Source organism: Cervus elaphus, chromosome 5 (assembly GCF_910594005.1).
Source record: "Cervus elaphus chromosome 5, mCerEla1.1, whole genome shotgun sequence".
Lineage (NCBI taxonomy): Eukaryota > Metazoa > Chordata > Mammalia > Artiodactyla > Cervidae > Cervus > Cervus elaphus.
This window is the reverse complement of record NC_057819.1, coordinates 25597710-25613482: the sequence shown is the minus strand read 5'-3', so window position 1 is coordinate 25613482 and position 15773 is coordinate 25597710. Positions and strand designations below refer to the sequence as shown.

The 15773-nt window shown below is 38.5% G+C and overlaps 1 protein-coding gene across 2 annotated transcripts in view; it reads right to left on the bottom strand.

The window, feature by feature from the left end:
- PIWIL1 (piwi like RNA-mediated gene silencing 1) overlaps window positions 1-15004 on the bottom strand; it is a 35331-nt gene extending 20327 nt beyond the window's left edge. Inside the window, exons 1-10 of one of the 2 annotated variants that reach the window (XM_043902105.1) lie at window positions 14946-15004; window positions 14794-14850; window positions 13326-13413; window positions 12872-12983; window positions 6227-6352; window positions 5503-5717; window positions 4993-5114; window positions 3839-3919; window positions 2565-2762; window positions 1971-2082 (exon numbers count right to left, since the gene is read on the bottom strand). In XM_043902105.1, the coding sequence (XP_043758040.1) occupies window positions 1971-2082; window positions 2565-2762; window positions 3839-3919; window positions 4993-5114; window positions 5503-5717; window positions 6227-6352; window positions 12872-12983; window positions 13326-13403 (1044 nt within the window). In that variant the 5' untranslated portion in view covers window positions 13404-13413; window positions 14794-14850; window positions 14946-15004. Of the gene's footprint in view, window positions 1-1970; window positions 2083-2564; window positions 2763-3838; window positions 3920-4992; window positions 5115-5502; window positions 5718-6226; window positions 6353-12871; window positions 12984-13325; window positions 13414-14793; window positions 14854-14945 lie in introns of both variants that reach the window. The other variant, XM_043902107.1, reaches the window with a different exon arrangement.
- Between the last annotated feature and the right edge of the window lie 769 nt (window positions 15005-15773).

Sequence of the window (15773 nt, the reverse complement as noted above, 5' to 3'; positions counted from 1 at the left end):
CAGGGACTGGAGGTCGGTTTTCATTTCAATCCCAAAGAAAGGCTACGCCAAAGAATGTTCAAACTACCGCAAAATTGCACTCATCTTCCATGTTAGCAAAGGCTCAAAATTCTACAAGTTAGGTTTCAATAGTACGTGAACCAAGAACTTTCAGATGTACAAGCTGGATTTAGAAAAGGTAGAGGAACCAGAGATCAAACAGACACCATCCACTGGATCATAGAAAAAGCAAGAGAATTCCAGAAAAACATCTACTTCCGCTTCACTGACACTAAAGCCTTTGTGTGGCTCACAAACAAACTGGAAAATTCTTCAAGAGAGGGGAATACCAGACCACCTGACCTGCCTCCTGAGAAATCCATATGCAGGTCAAGAAACAACGGTTAGAACTGGACATAGAACAACAGACTGGTTCCAAATTGGGAAAGGAGTATGTCAAGGCTGTATCTTGTCACCATGCTTATTTAACTTATATGCAGAGTACATCATGTGAAATGCTGGGCTAGATGAAGCATAAGCTGGAATCAAGATTGTCACGAGAAGTACCAATAAGCTCAGATATGCAGGTGACACCACCCTTATGTCAGAAAGCAAAGAGGAAACTAAAGAGCCTCTTGATGAAAATGAAAAGAGGAGAGTGAAAAAGTTGGCTTAAAACTCAACATTCAAAAAACAAAGATCATGGCATCCAGTTCCATCACTTCATTGCAAAGAGATGGGGAAACAATGGAAACACTGACAGACTTTATTTTCTTGGGCTCCAAAATCACTGCAGATGGGTGACTGCAGCCATGAAATTAAAAGGCACTTGCTCCTTGGAAGAAAAGCTATAACAAATTTAGACAGCATATTAAAAAGCAGAGACATTACTTTACTGACAAAGGTATGTTCAGTCAAAGCTATGGTTTTTCCAATAGTCATGTATAGATGTGAGATATGGACCATAAACAAAGTTGAGTGCCAAAGAATTAATGCTTTTGAACTGTGGTGTTGGAGAAGACTCGTGAGAGTCCCTTGGACTGCAAGGAGATCCAACCAGTCCATCCTAACGGAGATCAGTCCTGGACATTCATTGGAAGGACTAACGTTGAAGTTCCAGTACTCTGGCCACCTGATGCAAAGAACTGACTCACTAGAAAAGACCCTGTTGCTGGGAAAGATTGAAGGCAGGAGGAGAAGGGGACGACAGAGGATGAGATGGTTGGATGGCATCACTGACTTGACGGATACGAGTTTCAGCAAGCTCCAGGAGTTGGTGATGGACTGGAAAGCCTGGCGTGTGGCAGTCAACGGGGTCACAGAGAGTTGGACACAACTGAGCAACTGAACTGAACTGAACTGATGATGACTTGAAATTCATGGTCCAAAGCCACAATTACTTTTGTACAAACTTAATATTATTTGTCTCTGGTGTCTTTTTCAATTTAGTGATCACTGTGCCAAAAGCTAGAATCATCTTTTACAAACTGGTGCTGGAAGATCAACCACTGAACTTACTATCTAACCTCCACGAAACAAGTCTGTCTGAATTCTGTCAACATGTTAGACAAAGGTTAAGAGTTAACCCATTTGCAGATTTACCACAACTGATGATAAGGGTTCAAAGATCTTGAGCTACCATTGCCAGATGAAGTTTTTGAAAAAGTGCTAGTTACAGAATGAGACAGTATGGTAAGCTGTATTTTTTATCATCTATTATCTTATTTGTCCTCTACATGATTAAGATCAAAGGTAATCCCGAATCCACTTCAGAAAAAGAAACAGGAAAGAGCACATCTCATTTGCTAATGAGCTAACTATGCTGTGACTGGCTTGATAAACATATTTCTATACAGCTTTAAGAGCCACTTGTTCCATATGTATTAGAAAATTCATTAGGTATTAGAAAATTTTACTGACGGTATTTCAGATTTCTCCTAAGGTCTAAGCAATTCACATTAAAAAGATAAAAATCAATATTAATGTCTTACCTTCCTGTAGTACTCTAAGAAGCTGACTTCAGAGCCATCTGCTTTCTTAAACGTACTCTTTGGATTCTGGTCCCAGTCAATATCATCTACTCTGTATGTTTTGTTATTATACCTATGACCAGTTGAGATTTGTCAATATTTGATTAAAACACGTAGAAATGTTATTAAAAAGAAAAAACTAGACAACATACACTTTCTAAAAAATAAAATTTCAATCATTTGGTAATGTGCAATAGTATAGAAACAGGGAAAAAAATTTCTGTGAAGCCTGGTGTGCTGCTGTCCATGGGGTTACAGAGTTGGACACGACTGAGAAACTGAACTGAACTGATGCTAGAAGGATGGGGATGTAACTAATATTAGAAAATAAAATTATAACCAAAAAGGATAGAAATAATTGGTATTTCTCCTTTTCATATGAGTATATTCCCCCAAAACTTTTAAGTCTTAAGAGTGGTTGTAAGTTTCCCTCCCATTTCTGTGCTACCCTCACCTCTCAATCTTAAACCCTACTTTCCAACTAACATTTTAGGACTAGAAAGCCAAAACATCTTAAGACTTGTAAAATTATTTTGCATTCTTAGAAAATCTTACTTGGTGAGAACAATTAAACCAATCAGTTCCTTAGACACTTGTTCTTGAAATTTGTGCTCTTCGATTTGATGAAACAAGTTGAACATGAAATCTAAAACGGTTTCACTTCGGAGGACTTTGTGACTGACATCAGTGCAGAGCATGATGTTGTTTTCATACTGAAGAATGGAAGTGGTGAAGCCAGGCCAAATCACCAACCTGTCAAAGAGAGTGAAGGCCACAGAGCAACGCTTAGGACCGTCCCAGTGTGCTGGGCATAACCAGCTGCTTTCACCTATGCTAGCTAGGCCAAGAGGACAAGTCTTTCAGCAAATTTACTTATTTTTATCCTTTATAGTTTATCTTTTCCAGATAAATACTGAGCTTTTTTAAGCTCTCCATAATGAATGTTATTTCATAATAACATTATAATTTCCATTTTAAATTAATACACTAACTTTACTAAATTTTTATATTGATCTAAAAACTTGAAAAATCTAATTGAAAATATCTACAATTATTATAAATGAACCTAAACCATCTGAGTGTATATCCTGATACACTGCAGTGACTTTTGAAGCAATCATCATTAGGTGATGAGCTTTTGTTGCCTAAGAGCAAATATGTGTATGTATGGATGTGTAAGCATGTAGAGATGTGAGAGATGGACCATAAAGAAAGCTGAGCGCTGAAAAACTGATGCTTTTGAACTATGGTGTTGGAGAAGACTCTTGAGTCCCTTGGACAGCAAGGAGATCAAACCAGTCAATCCTAAACGAAATCAGTCCTTACAATGAATATTCAGCTGAAACTGAAGCTCCAATACTTTGGCCACCTGATGTGAAGAGCTGATTCACTGGAAAAGACCATGATGCTGGGAAAGACTGAAGGCAGGAGAAGGGGACGACAGAAGATGAGATGGTTGGATGGCATCACCAACTCAATGGACATGAGTTTGAGTAAGCTCCAGGAGCTGGTGATGGACAAGGAAGCCTGGCATGCTGCAGTCTATGGGGCTGCAAAGAGTCAGACATGACTGAGCAACTGAAGAGCAAATATAAACTTTGTGTTGGAAAACTCTATGCTTTTTCCCTGTGACAAGTAAATATCATATGATCTTTAAAGCTCCAGGTATTCTGGGATGTCTCCTTTATTGTTCAAACCAAGTTAAATGTTCATTTAATGTGATGGGTACCGCTAACAGCCATAGTAAATCTGATCATTTCAAAATAGAGCATCACTTTCAAAGCCTGTGATTAAACCTATGAAACAGAAACTTCCCAATTTATACAAACCTATGATTTGGAATATCAATTGGGTCACTTGGGTTATAGTAATTCCGTCCAATTTGTTGCAAATTCATGATCTTCAAAAGCCTAGAATTTGAAAAGTCAGAATAATGACTACTGATAAGTATCCCATACTACAATTAGAATGGCACATTGCTTACAACAGAGGTTGGCAAACTATGGCTTGTAGGTGGGCCAAATCCAGCCTACCTGCTGGTTTTTGTATGGCCTAAGAGCTATTTTTTTTAAACAGCTTTTAAAGGTCTAGAAAAAAATCAAAACTGTAATAATGCATAAAGATGCATGAATTATACGAAATTCCAGTTTCAGTGTCCATCAGTAAAGTGTCCATCACTGGAACACAGCCACGATCATATATGCTCAATGACTGCTTTTCTGCTTCAACAGCAAAGTAGAATGGTTGAGATACAAATATGGCCTGCAAAACCTAAAATGTTTACTATCTGGCCCTTTGCAAAAAAAAAAAAAGTTTGCCAACCCATCATTTACAAAAAAGTCAATCTCCTATTACCTTAACTCAAGTAAATATCTACCAAGATGAATCAGTAGCAGATATCTTATGACCACCTTAAAAGGGTAAATTACAAACCCCAGTATTATGTCTCACTATTCTCATACCAATTTCAGTCTCATCCAGGTTGCTTCCCACTCAGCAGGGGGATAGAGGTCAGTCTTCATGAAACATGTGTCCTAATTTTGGATTTGGAAAAAAAGAGTATCCACACTGAAAGCAAATTCTAGAGCGTGCAGTATATGTCCTATGATGGAAGAAGTAAATCTGAATAGACCTAAATCCTGCCCTGTTTTCTGAATTGGTACCCACTGTGGGAGAGAAGGAATGTAAGGTTAGTGACAGACCTCTGAGAGGCTGTGTGTTCTTAATATAAGCTCAAATAGGATTTAAAAGATCTAATCTCAACACAAATAAGGAAGTGAAAGACGTGACACTTGCTTAAAGCAAATAAATGAGATTTATATCAGTATATCACACCTAAAAATGATTAAAACTCAAGAGTAACCCAATGATCTTAACCAATCATTGTCAAATCTAGGTACTGAGTATACAAGTACTTACTGTACATGCCTTTCAACTTCTATGTTTAAAATTTCTTATTAAAATGTTAAAAACACTAACATACCTCCTGAAAATAATATTATAGAACTGCAAACAAGTTGGTGACGTAGGTGGGAGTTCATTTGTCAGGGTGATTGTTATCCTCACATGCTCTCCATTTCGAGTCTGACTAAAAACTTCAGTAACCTGAAGCCAGAGTGGTGGAAAACCAAACTTTTGTTAAAATAAGCCCAATCACATAAGCCTGTTGAATAAGGCAACAATCTAAGCCATCAAGATCAAGCTCATGAAAATTTAGAAAAGTTAAAAAAAAAGAAAAGAATGGCTATGAGAAGTGACAGAATGGGTATGAGAAAATGACTTTAAGTGCCTTATTACTACTTGATTATAATGATTAAGTCACTCAGGTAGATCTGAGAATGATACAATTATGCCAAAACACCCTTTGGGGGCATTATAAATCCTAACAGACAGGAGCCACTGGGGTTTCTCTAAAGCTGCCCTAGAATGTTGCAGTTTGGCTTTGAGGTGGAAATCCCCATTTCCCTCTCCCCATTCCAACAACTGAAATAACCTTGTGCTGTAGTCTTTTAGGTAAAAATAATATCGTTCCATCAAAAGCATGACACCTTCCAATTAAATCCTCATGTTGAAAAAGAAGAGCTGAGCGGAGTCTTCGGGCTTCCATCAACGGATTATAGTCAATGTGATACTGATATAAGGCCCATTGGGGACGGGATGTCAATCGGAAATGGTTGGTGCTTAGCCTTACGATAATACCTGAAGAACCTGTAAAAGTTAAGTCACATTCAATTAATGATATATCAAGTTTATGCTTCCTTGAAATCTTCACTGTCATGCCAAGGAAGATGCAGTTCTGTAAGCAAAGGGCTAAGAGCAGCAGACAACACAAGTTCTCAGACATCTGACTTTGGGGATTACTATTCTAATTACATAAATTACTAGAAGCACCCATTCAGAAAAGAATTATCCCTAGACTAAAGTAATTGACAACTGAACCAATGAAATCTTTATAGCAAAAAGTTTTAAAAGAGAAAAGTGATCTATGTGATATGTATCAAAACATTGCAGTGCAGCTGAAAACATCTATGACCTATTTCAAAACCAAAAAGGAGAGGAAAATGGAAAAAGTACTCATGCAAAGTCTTTGAACAAACATGCTCTTTCAGCAGAGCAATTCATCATACAAATAAATACTTAAGTGAAAGTGCTTCAATTTACTGTCCTGTGTACTTGAAAAGTAATCTCATGAAACTCATTCTTAATGATTAACCTACCTGTTTTTGATTCTTTCACATGATCTAGGTTCTGTCTTGTATTCACACCAAGATCATGAAAGTCTCTACGACGACCTCCTCTCTCTGCTAATGATAACTCCTGGAATCCAGCAGATATCTGGAGTTCTTTTTTAAAAAAAAAAAAATAACAAAGAAAAAAATACATCTAAGTAATAGGCAACATGACAAATGCAATTCCCAAAGTACACTAAGGCATGGAATCCAAAGGCCACTGTGGTGCTAAAGATAGTGTGTACAATCCTGTCAGGATGTTTTAGGTATCTGCCAACCAAAGAAAAAAGTAACTTCTCAGCTAGAACCTCTTCCATGAAGCCATTCTTATCACCACCCAAGGCAAACTCAGCTCCCTCACAGGACATATATACCTTTACAAGATCAAGATGACTGGACTGATCCAAGAACTTAGGAAAATAAATTTGCATTCTGAATGGGTAATTATTTTTCTGTCTGTAGGTGTAATACCACCTAAGGGCCTTAGTATCAGTATTTTTCACAACTTTTATGATGTAATTATAGCTGTAAGAATTGGCAGTTTATAAAATTTAAATGTGCTACCTGAATTAGAAAATGTTGAAGTTTAAAATGCGATTTCCTCACCAATTCCCTTAAAAACCAGCAGAGTGGATGGGATGAGCCTGTGCATATCCTGTGACCATGATACACATCTACTGGGGTAGGTTAACTATCAGTGCATGGTTACTTGCAAAAACTGTGGTTAAAATATCCAAATTATTAAGTCTTTTAATTTATATAAAATATATAATGAAGTACACTTCATATAACTAGTATGATGTGGACCAAAGAACGAATACAAGCTACATAGACAAGTGTTAAATTCTAGCTTTCAGTTAACATGCATGTTACCTTGTGTAGCAGAGACTACTGACTACACAATAAACAATATTTCTTTCTTATTTTAAAAGTTTATTTAGGAAGTGACACACCGAATAGGGGATTCCCAGGTGGCACAGTGGTAAAGAATCTAACTGCCAATGCAGGAGGCAAGGGTTTGATCCCTAAGCTGCAAAGGTTCCCTGAAGTAGGAAATGGCAACCTCTCCAGTATTCTTGCCTGGGAAATTCGTTGAACTGAGGAGCCTGGTAGGCTACAGTACATGTGGTCACAAAGAGTTGGACACAATTGAGTGACTGAGTGCACACACATACCTAATAGACTAAAATTTCTACCTTCCTTGCATGTAAGGATGGCCTAAGAGACTTTTGCAGAAATTATTGGATGAAACTTCTGGTAAAGCACCTTAAGGGTATTAATAGTTGGCTTTTATATTCTCCACGCCCCTAGCTGCCAGTCTTGCCTGAAATCTGGATGTGATGGCAAGAGGGAGCCCAAGCAGACATTCTGAGCAAAACATAAGTCTCAGTGACAGAAGTCATGGACTTGGGAGAACAAAAAGATAAGAGAGACCAGTTCTCTTCTAATAACAAAAGCTAAAATTAGCTTAGAATTGCCAGCTTCTCAAAGAGAAGTAATGTAGCTTACACAAAATATATCAGCTCCTGATATATCTTGTAAACAAGTTATTTTAATATGAGCTTCAATTTCTACACCTGAAAAATTGATGATAACAAATTTTTACTGGAATGTGGTAAGTTTTAAGTAAGAACTTCATTTATAAAGCACTTTAGAAGTACTGCTACATATGCTGGTTCTTGTGCCTCAAGATTTTCAGGGGCTCTACTTTTAAGCCTTTTTTACCTTAGTTTTTTTTTTAATTGGAATTTAATTGCTTTACAACGCTGAGCTAGTTTCTGCCGTACAGAAAAGTGAATCCGCTCTATGTGCACACACACCCCCTCCTTGTCCCCACGGAGCACGGAGTTCCCAGTGCTCTATGGCAGGTTCTCATTTCTCATTATCTGTTCTATACACAGTAGGACATACATGCCAACCTCAATCTCAGCTTATCCCACCCCCAGCCCCACCCCCTCTACCCTCCTTAGTGTCTGTCTGTGTCTCTACATTTAAAAATTTTTCAGTATCTGGCAGCTTCCCTGGTGGTTCAGTGGTAAAGAATCCACCTGCCAATGCAGGAGATGCATCAGCAAGATCCCCTGGAGAAGGAAATGGCAACCCACTCCAGTATTCTTGCCTGGGAAATTATACGGACAGAGGAAGCTGGCAGGCTACACTTCCTGGGGTTGCAGAAGTCAGACATGACTCAGCCACTGAGTAAACCCCTGCTGAACTTTTTATACTAAAGACTTTCTGCTTAAGGCATCCACACTAACAAAGATCAGGTATACTGAATCTAATCTGATAGCAACAACTGGTCATAAATGCTTAATTTGAATTCTTCTCTGAAAAATTTGAGTTTCTCTTGAAAAAAATGTTAGTTATGGAAATGAAAACCTAACTGCAAGTTTCTGAAAATAAACAATAATGAAGTCTGCTCCCCTCTCCACATTTAGTACTGCTACTATTAATACTTTAGTCAAACTTTGATTAACTGTCAATCTAAAAGATGTTTTAAAAGGGATACAACTGGAGAAAGAAGAATGGAACTGGAGGAATCAACCTGCCTGACTTCGGACCACACTGCAAAGCTGCAGCCACCAAGACAGTGTGGTACTGGCACAAAGACAGAAACATAGATCGGTGGAACAAAACAAAGTCCAGAGGTGAATCCACACACCTATGGACACCTTATCTTTGACAAAGGAGGCAAAAATATACAATGGAAAAAAGACTATCTCTTTAACAACTGGTGCTGGGAAAACTGGTCAACCACCTGTAAAAGAATGAAACTGGAACACTTTCTAACACCATAGACAAAAATAAACTCAAAATGGATTAAAGATCTAAATGTAAGACCAGAAACTATAAAACTAGAGGAGAACAGAGGCAGAACACTCTCTGATATAAACCACAGCAGGATCCTCTATGACCCACCTCCCAGAGTAATGGAAATAAAAGCAAAAATAAACAAGTGGGAACTAAGTAAATTAAAAGCTTTTTCACAATGAAGGAAACTATAAGCAAGGTGAAAAGGCAGCCTTTAGAATGGAAGAAAATAATAGGAAATGAAACAACTGACAAAGAATTAATCTCCAAAATATACAAGCAGTTTATGCAGCAAAATACCGGAAAAATAAATGACCCAATCATAAAATGGGCCAAAGAACTAAACAGACATTTCTCCAAACAAGACAGATGGCTAACAAACACATGAAAAGATGCTCAACATCACTCATTATCAGAGAAATGCAAATCAAAACCACAATGAGGTACCATCTCACGCCAGTCAGAATGGCTGCTATGAAAAAGCTTACAAACAATAAATGCTGGAGAGGGTGGAGAAAAGGGAACCCTCTTACACTGTTGGTGGGAGTGCAAACTAGTACAGCCACTATGGAGAACACTGTGGAGATTCCTTAAAAAACTGGAAAAAGAACTGCCATATGACCCAGCAATCCCACTGCTGGGCATACACACTGAGGAAACCAGAACTGAAAGAGACATGTGTACTTCAATGTTCATTGCAGCACTGTTGACAATAACTAGGACATGGAAGCAACCTAGATGTCCTCAGTAGACGAATGGATAAGAAAGTTGTGGTACATATACACAATGGAATATTACTCAGCTATAAAAAAAGAATATATCTGAGTAAGTTCTAATGAGGTGGATGAAACTGGAGCCTACTACACAGTGAAGTAAGTCAGAAAGAAAAACACCAATACAGTATATTAACACATATATACGGAATTTAGAAAGATGGTAACAACAACCCTATATGCAAGACAGCAAAAGAGACAGATGTAAAGAACAGACTTTTGGACTCTGTGGGAGAAGGCGAGGGTAGGATGATTTGAGAAAATAGTATTGAAACATGTATATTACCATATATGAAACAGATGACCAGTCTAACTTCGATGCATACAAAGTTGGCATGCATCAGGGCACTCAAAGTTGGTGCACCATGACAACCCAGAGGGATGGGATGTGAAGGAGGTGGGAAGGGGTTTTGGACAGGGGGACACATGCACACCCGTGGGGGCTGATTCATGTCAGTGTATGGTAAAAACCACCACAATATTGTAATTAGCCTCTAATTACATAAATAAATATTTTTAAAAAGGGATACAACTGGAAACTTTGCTTCCCTTCCATGCAGGCTGTCAGAATGATTTATTAAAAACACAAATCATGCTATTGGTCTATTTAAGAGTCCTCCCATGTCACCGTATCAGTGAAAACTCAAGATCTTAATGTCTCATTAGTGATAAATCTGTTAAGGCTGTCATTTTAATTTCTAAAACACAGTGGATACTTGAATGCTTACTGTGAGAAGCATTTTTCAGATATAATACTTACAAGAGCAGGGAAAGACAGTAAAACAGGGCTTTGCATTACCCTGAGTATCACTGAATTCTCACAATGGCCCTTATCTTTAAAAGTATATACCTTTATATAGGTAGGGAACTGAGTTTCATGGAATTCATGAGTCATTGTTAAAAAAAATATATTAGTGAAGATCAATACAGAGAATGTTTAGGGAAAATATAATAAAAGCAAGTGACCTGGAGGTTTTTTATGGAGTCACTGGTTTCAGCACTTGATTCCCACTCTGGATTTATTCTTGTCATTTTTGGCCTCTGAAGATTTTCCAACTATCTTGCCAGATCAGACAATTTTAAAAGGTATTTTAAAAATATAGCACATTAAAGGTATTTAGTTGGAGGATATATATCCTGCTATAATGCTGGATACAGAATTCTTACTCGGCTTATATATTTGAAACTCATGCAACCTTATGTTTCTATTATCAGAAACATTTATAACGTGATATATTTATTCTAATAGAACAGATTGTATCTCTGTTCACTTTTTGGATTAAATGGGTAATTTTTTAAAAAAAGATTGAGACATTCAGGGAAAGTGATTCGATCAGTTCAGTTCAGTCGCTCAGTCGTGTCCGACTCTTTGCGACCCCATGAACCGCAGCACGCCAGTCCTCCCTGTCCTCCACCAACTCCCGGAGTCCACCCAAACCCATGTCCATTGAGTCGGAGATTAATTCCCATGAATGAATTGTAATCAAGGACCTTAAAAATTAAAACATCATGTAGCCCACTGAGGTTTCCCCAATGGCTCAGTGATAAAAGAATCTGCCTGGAATGCAGGAAAAGCGGGTTCAATCCCTGGAACAGCAACCCACTCCAGTATTCTTGCCTGAAAAATCCTGCCGACAGAAGAGCCTGTGGGCTTTAGTCCACGGGGTCAGAAAGAGTCAGACACGACTTAGCAACTGACCACATATTTACTAAAAATACAAAGCTGTTTTACAACTTGTTTTCATTTTTCATTTCAGTCAAGTTTTTACATTCTTGAAAATGGCTAAATGGTACTCCACTGTTATTAAAGTACAGCAGGTTTTACCCTTACCGAATAGGTTTTTCCAGTTTTGGGGTCTTGTATGTAGTTAACAGTCTTACACAATCATGTACTTATTCAGTGTCTGGATAAATTACCATGAACATAACTGCTACTAAAAGTGTAATGCTGCTACACATTACAAACGCCATCCAAAAGTGAGTACAATCCTACATGGAACACAGTTCCAGTTTTAAAATTGCCAAAACTGGCAAAAAATAAAATGGAGGATAACTAGATTAAAAAATGCTCCAGTTTAATTTAAACTTAATGGTAAGGCTTAGCATTTTCACTGCCCTTTGCACTTTTCAATGATTTGCCCTTTCCTTTGTCCACTTTGCCATCACAGATTCCTAAAACTGCTCTGGGTATCAGAAAGATGAGCTGTTCTCTAATTTCAGTAAGTTTCCAAGTTGTCTCTTGACACTGACAGTATCTGTCATAGTTCAATTCGTACTTCAAGTTCATCTTAGATTTATTCATGTTTTCTAAATTTCATGGATTTCATCTGTGATGACTAAATATTTGGTCATATTGTGGTGCAAGGCATAAAGCAAGGAACCAGCTTTGTTCTCAAGTTTTCCATTTGCATCAACACTTTTATTGCCCATATCCCGTGCCAATTCCAGGGTTTTAAAAGCCATTGTTACTACATTAACTCTCTATGTATATATATATGAGTCTGTTTTTTTTCCAATTCTAAAACCAAACTTAGTAACTGTATTAGAATCTTATACCAAGCATCCAAAAAATTAGTTTTTGCAACAATGCAGGGAAAAAGCACAATTTTGGAGTCAGAACAGGCGTTCTGACTCTACTGGCTGTCACAACTTTGACCTCAGTTTCTGCATCTGAGAAACAGGATGAACCAATACCACACATGTGAAAATATATTTTCTAAGTCAAAGTTACAAACACTAAAGTTGGTACAGCTTTGATAAAACCACTAAAGAAGCCAAGAGAATGTTCTAACTTGATTAATGCATAATAAGCACATTTATAATCAGTTTAGAATTTACCTGCTTTGTGAAAGCTCGTGTGGGGCTCTAGTGTTTGCTCTTTTTGTTTCCAAGAAAAGAAATCCTGAAACACTGCAATCAGTGGCAGGCTGCACAGCCTGAGGGAGAGGCTGGGACTCCTTTTCCTTTAAACAGAGTTTTGGTAACTGCTCCACATCTACTGCTAAGCGCACGGACACACACACAAGAAGCCCTTTCCCTCTCCCTTCACCTTGAGACTTCGCTGTTGCTCCTACTGTTCCTCTCAGTCGTCCACGGCCAACTAATTCCCCCTCTGCAGGCGGCTGCTGAGGTCGAGACTGAATGTAACCAGGCTGCTGACTCTGCAGTTATATGCAAATAAAGCATTCTTTTTGTGTCAAGAGGTCAAAGACATCAGAGGAAATAACTAGTCAAACAAATCTAAGGCATTCAACCAAACTGATCTAAATTAGCAATCAAATATCTTATGAAGAAATTTCTTCAAGAAGGGTTACCAAGTGAAGTTAAGAACCAGGTTCCAATACCCTAGAACATGACATAGAACACGATTTTCCTTGTTCAGTTCCTACCTCCTTCACAGGACACAGTTTTTAAATTTAATTTGACTGCCTAAGCTGATGAAGGCTTAGCCAGTTTGTATCTCAAGGACTCTCCCTGCAGTGAGACAAGAGTGCCACACTCACCGCAGAGGCGCCCACATGCTGCACCATCTCCTGACCACGAGCCCTTCCTCTTGCTCTCGCTCTGGCTCGCCCAGTCATTTTCCTTTTTCTTAGGAAGAAATAATCATGAAGACAATACTCAATGTTTGCAATTATATTTGAGTGTTTCTACAACGCTATCTTTAAACTGATTTGATTAAGATTTTAAAATAAGCTCCTGGGTAATCACATAGTTTCCTGTCCTCTTAAGGCAATATCCCCACCTTCAGCAAACTTTAGGGCTCCTGTGCTAGGCAGCAGCACTGAAGTAGACTTATTTTCATGTAGTATGTCATCTTTCAACTGAATTAATTATAAAAAGACTTAAGATATTGGTGAATAGTTCTTTCACATCTAGATATGTAACCTATGAAACAGGGCTCTTATGGTAAACTTTATGCCAGGCCCTTTAAATAATTCTTATACATACACTACTGTATCTTCCTGGATCATCCCACAGTTGCATGCAGCTTAATCAAAACCACATCATTTATATCTCATAATTTCATTCTTGATGAGTGGCATCCACTCTGTCTCTAAGGAAACAGTCATTCATCTCCAAACTACTCCTTTACTGCTCCTACCACACATGATCAACAATTCCACACATTGTTTTCAACAGCACCCTGTAAATGAGTACCTAATGTAAGCCAGGATCTGTCAGGCATCAAATATATTATCATGTATAAAAGGTTCTCCACCCAGTCACCCCCAACTATAGGGCAGAAAGCAGTATCATCAGGTTATTATCAGAGCCAGACTGGCTCTTCTTCACATAAGTGACCTTGAGCAAATCACATAACCTGTGATTCACGCCTTTATTTGTAAAATAGTCAATAACAACCTATACCACACAGATCAACTGAGAACAACTCAATGCGAACACACATAGAGCACAAAGTGCCTGGCATACCATGAGCATTCAACACATGTGAGCCCTTGTGGAATTAGCAGAAAAAATCATAACTATAAACATTTAAGTTTAACGAGGAACAAAGAAGAATGTTCTTACAAAGAGGAAAGCAGGAACTAATTTACATACTGAAGAGGTCTGTCAGCGACAAAGCTAACATTTAAAGTGAGATGCAGGAGGACTAGGAATTGGAAGGTTAGGTGGGACCACTCTTCAGACAAGAGTGAACAGCTCGTGACTATGTGTTGAGAGCTTGGCTCATCTGCAGGACTAAAAGACGCCCATTGTGGCTGAAGGGTAATGAGCTTGGATTTGACATTCAATTCAGAGAGACTACCTAAGGTTCTAAAGAGGGGCAGATTATTTACAATTAAATCATTCTGCTTTAAGTCAGGATAAGCCTTTTCTGAGTTTTCTCAGCTTCTAAACATTTTTGTTCCATAGCAATCTTCCTAGAAAGACAAATTTAACGACACTACACTTTTAAAGACCTCTTTATCATACACTAAAGGACTAAAAATACATTAGCTCACATACCTGTAAAAACTTTAATGATCTAATCAGCAATTTCCAAAGCAGGTTACACAATATAATCTGCTGAGAAACCAGAATATTAGAACTAATTTTTAATGCCATTATAAAGTATTCTGAATTTACTATATGTATATTATAACAATTGCTATACATACATAACTTGGGCCTCCCCAGGTGGCTCAGTGGTGAAGAATTCGCCAGCCAATGCAGGAGCCCCAGGAGACGTGGGTTTGATCCCTGAGTCAGGAAAATCCCCTGGAGGAGGAAATGGCAACCTACTTCAGTATTCTAGCCGGGATAATTCCTAGGGCAGAAGAACCTGGTGGGCTACATACAGTCCATGGGGTCTCAGAGTCTGACATGATTGAGCAGCGAAGCATGTATGCATATATACGTAACTCATGCACAGAACACACAGGCGTATATGCCCAAGTCTCTTACTGATGGTCAGCTGAATCAAATCTGGAGATCTCTGCTTTAGACTCCAGCAAACACTACTTTCCTCCACGCACCAGCTATGATAAATTCCTTGATGCACTCTGTCCCAGGGCACACACATCCTTAGCTAAAGCATCTTACTCTCCTCTCTGAAATGGAAGAATTCAGCTTATCCTTTAAGGATCGGCCCAAAGGCCATCTCGTCCACCTTCCTGTACCAAGCTGTTTGCATATATATTACAGCAACTACCACATCTCATGGGTAAGCAGTTCCTCCTCCCTCTCACACACACATTTCAAGAGCTCCTCTAGACAAGGCTGCTAATCAGTCTAGTCCTTTGTACCTAAGCCCAAAGCTTGGCAACCTCGCAGTCCGTGTGCATATGTTGTAAAAACCTAGTAATAAGCCGAACTGCCACCCCAATAAGGAATTTTTTAAAAAATTACTGCAGTAGTTCTCAGAGCGTGCTCCTGGACTGGCAATACCTAGCACCCGATTGAAATGCAAATTGGAATGGGGGTCCCACTCCCAGCCCCAAAAGAGA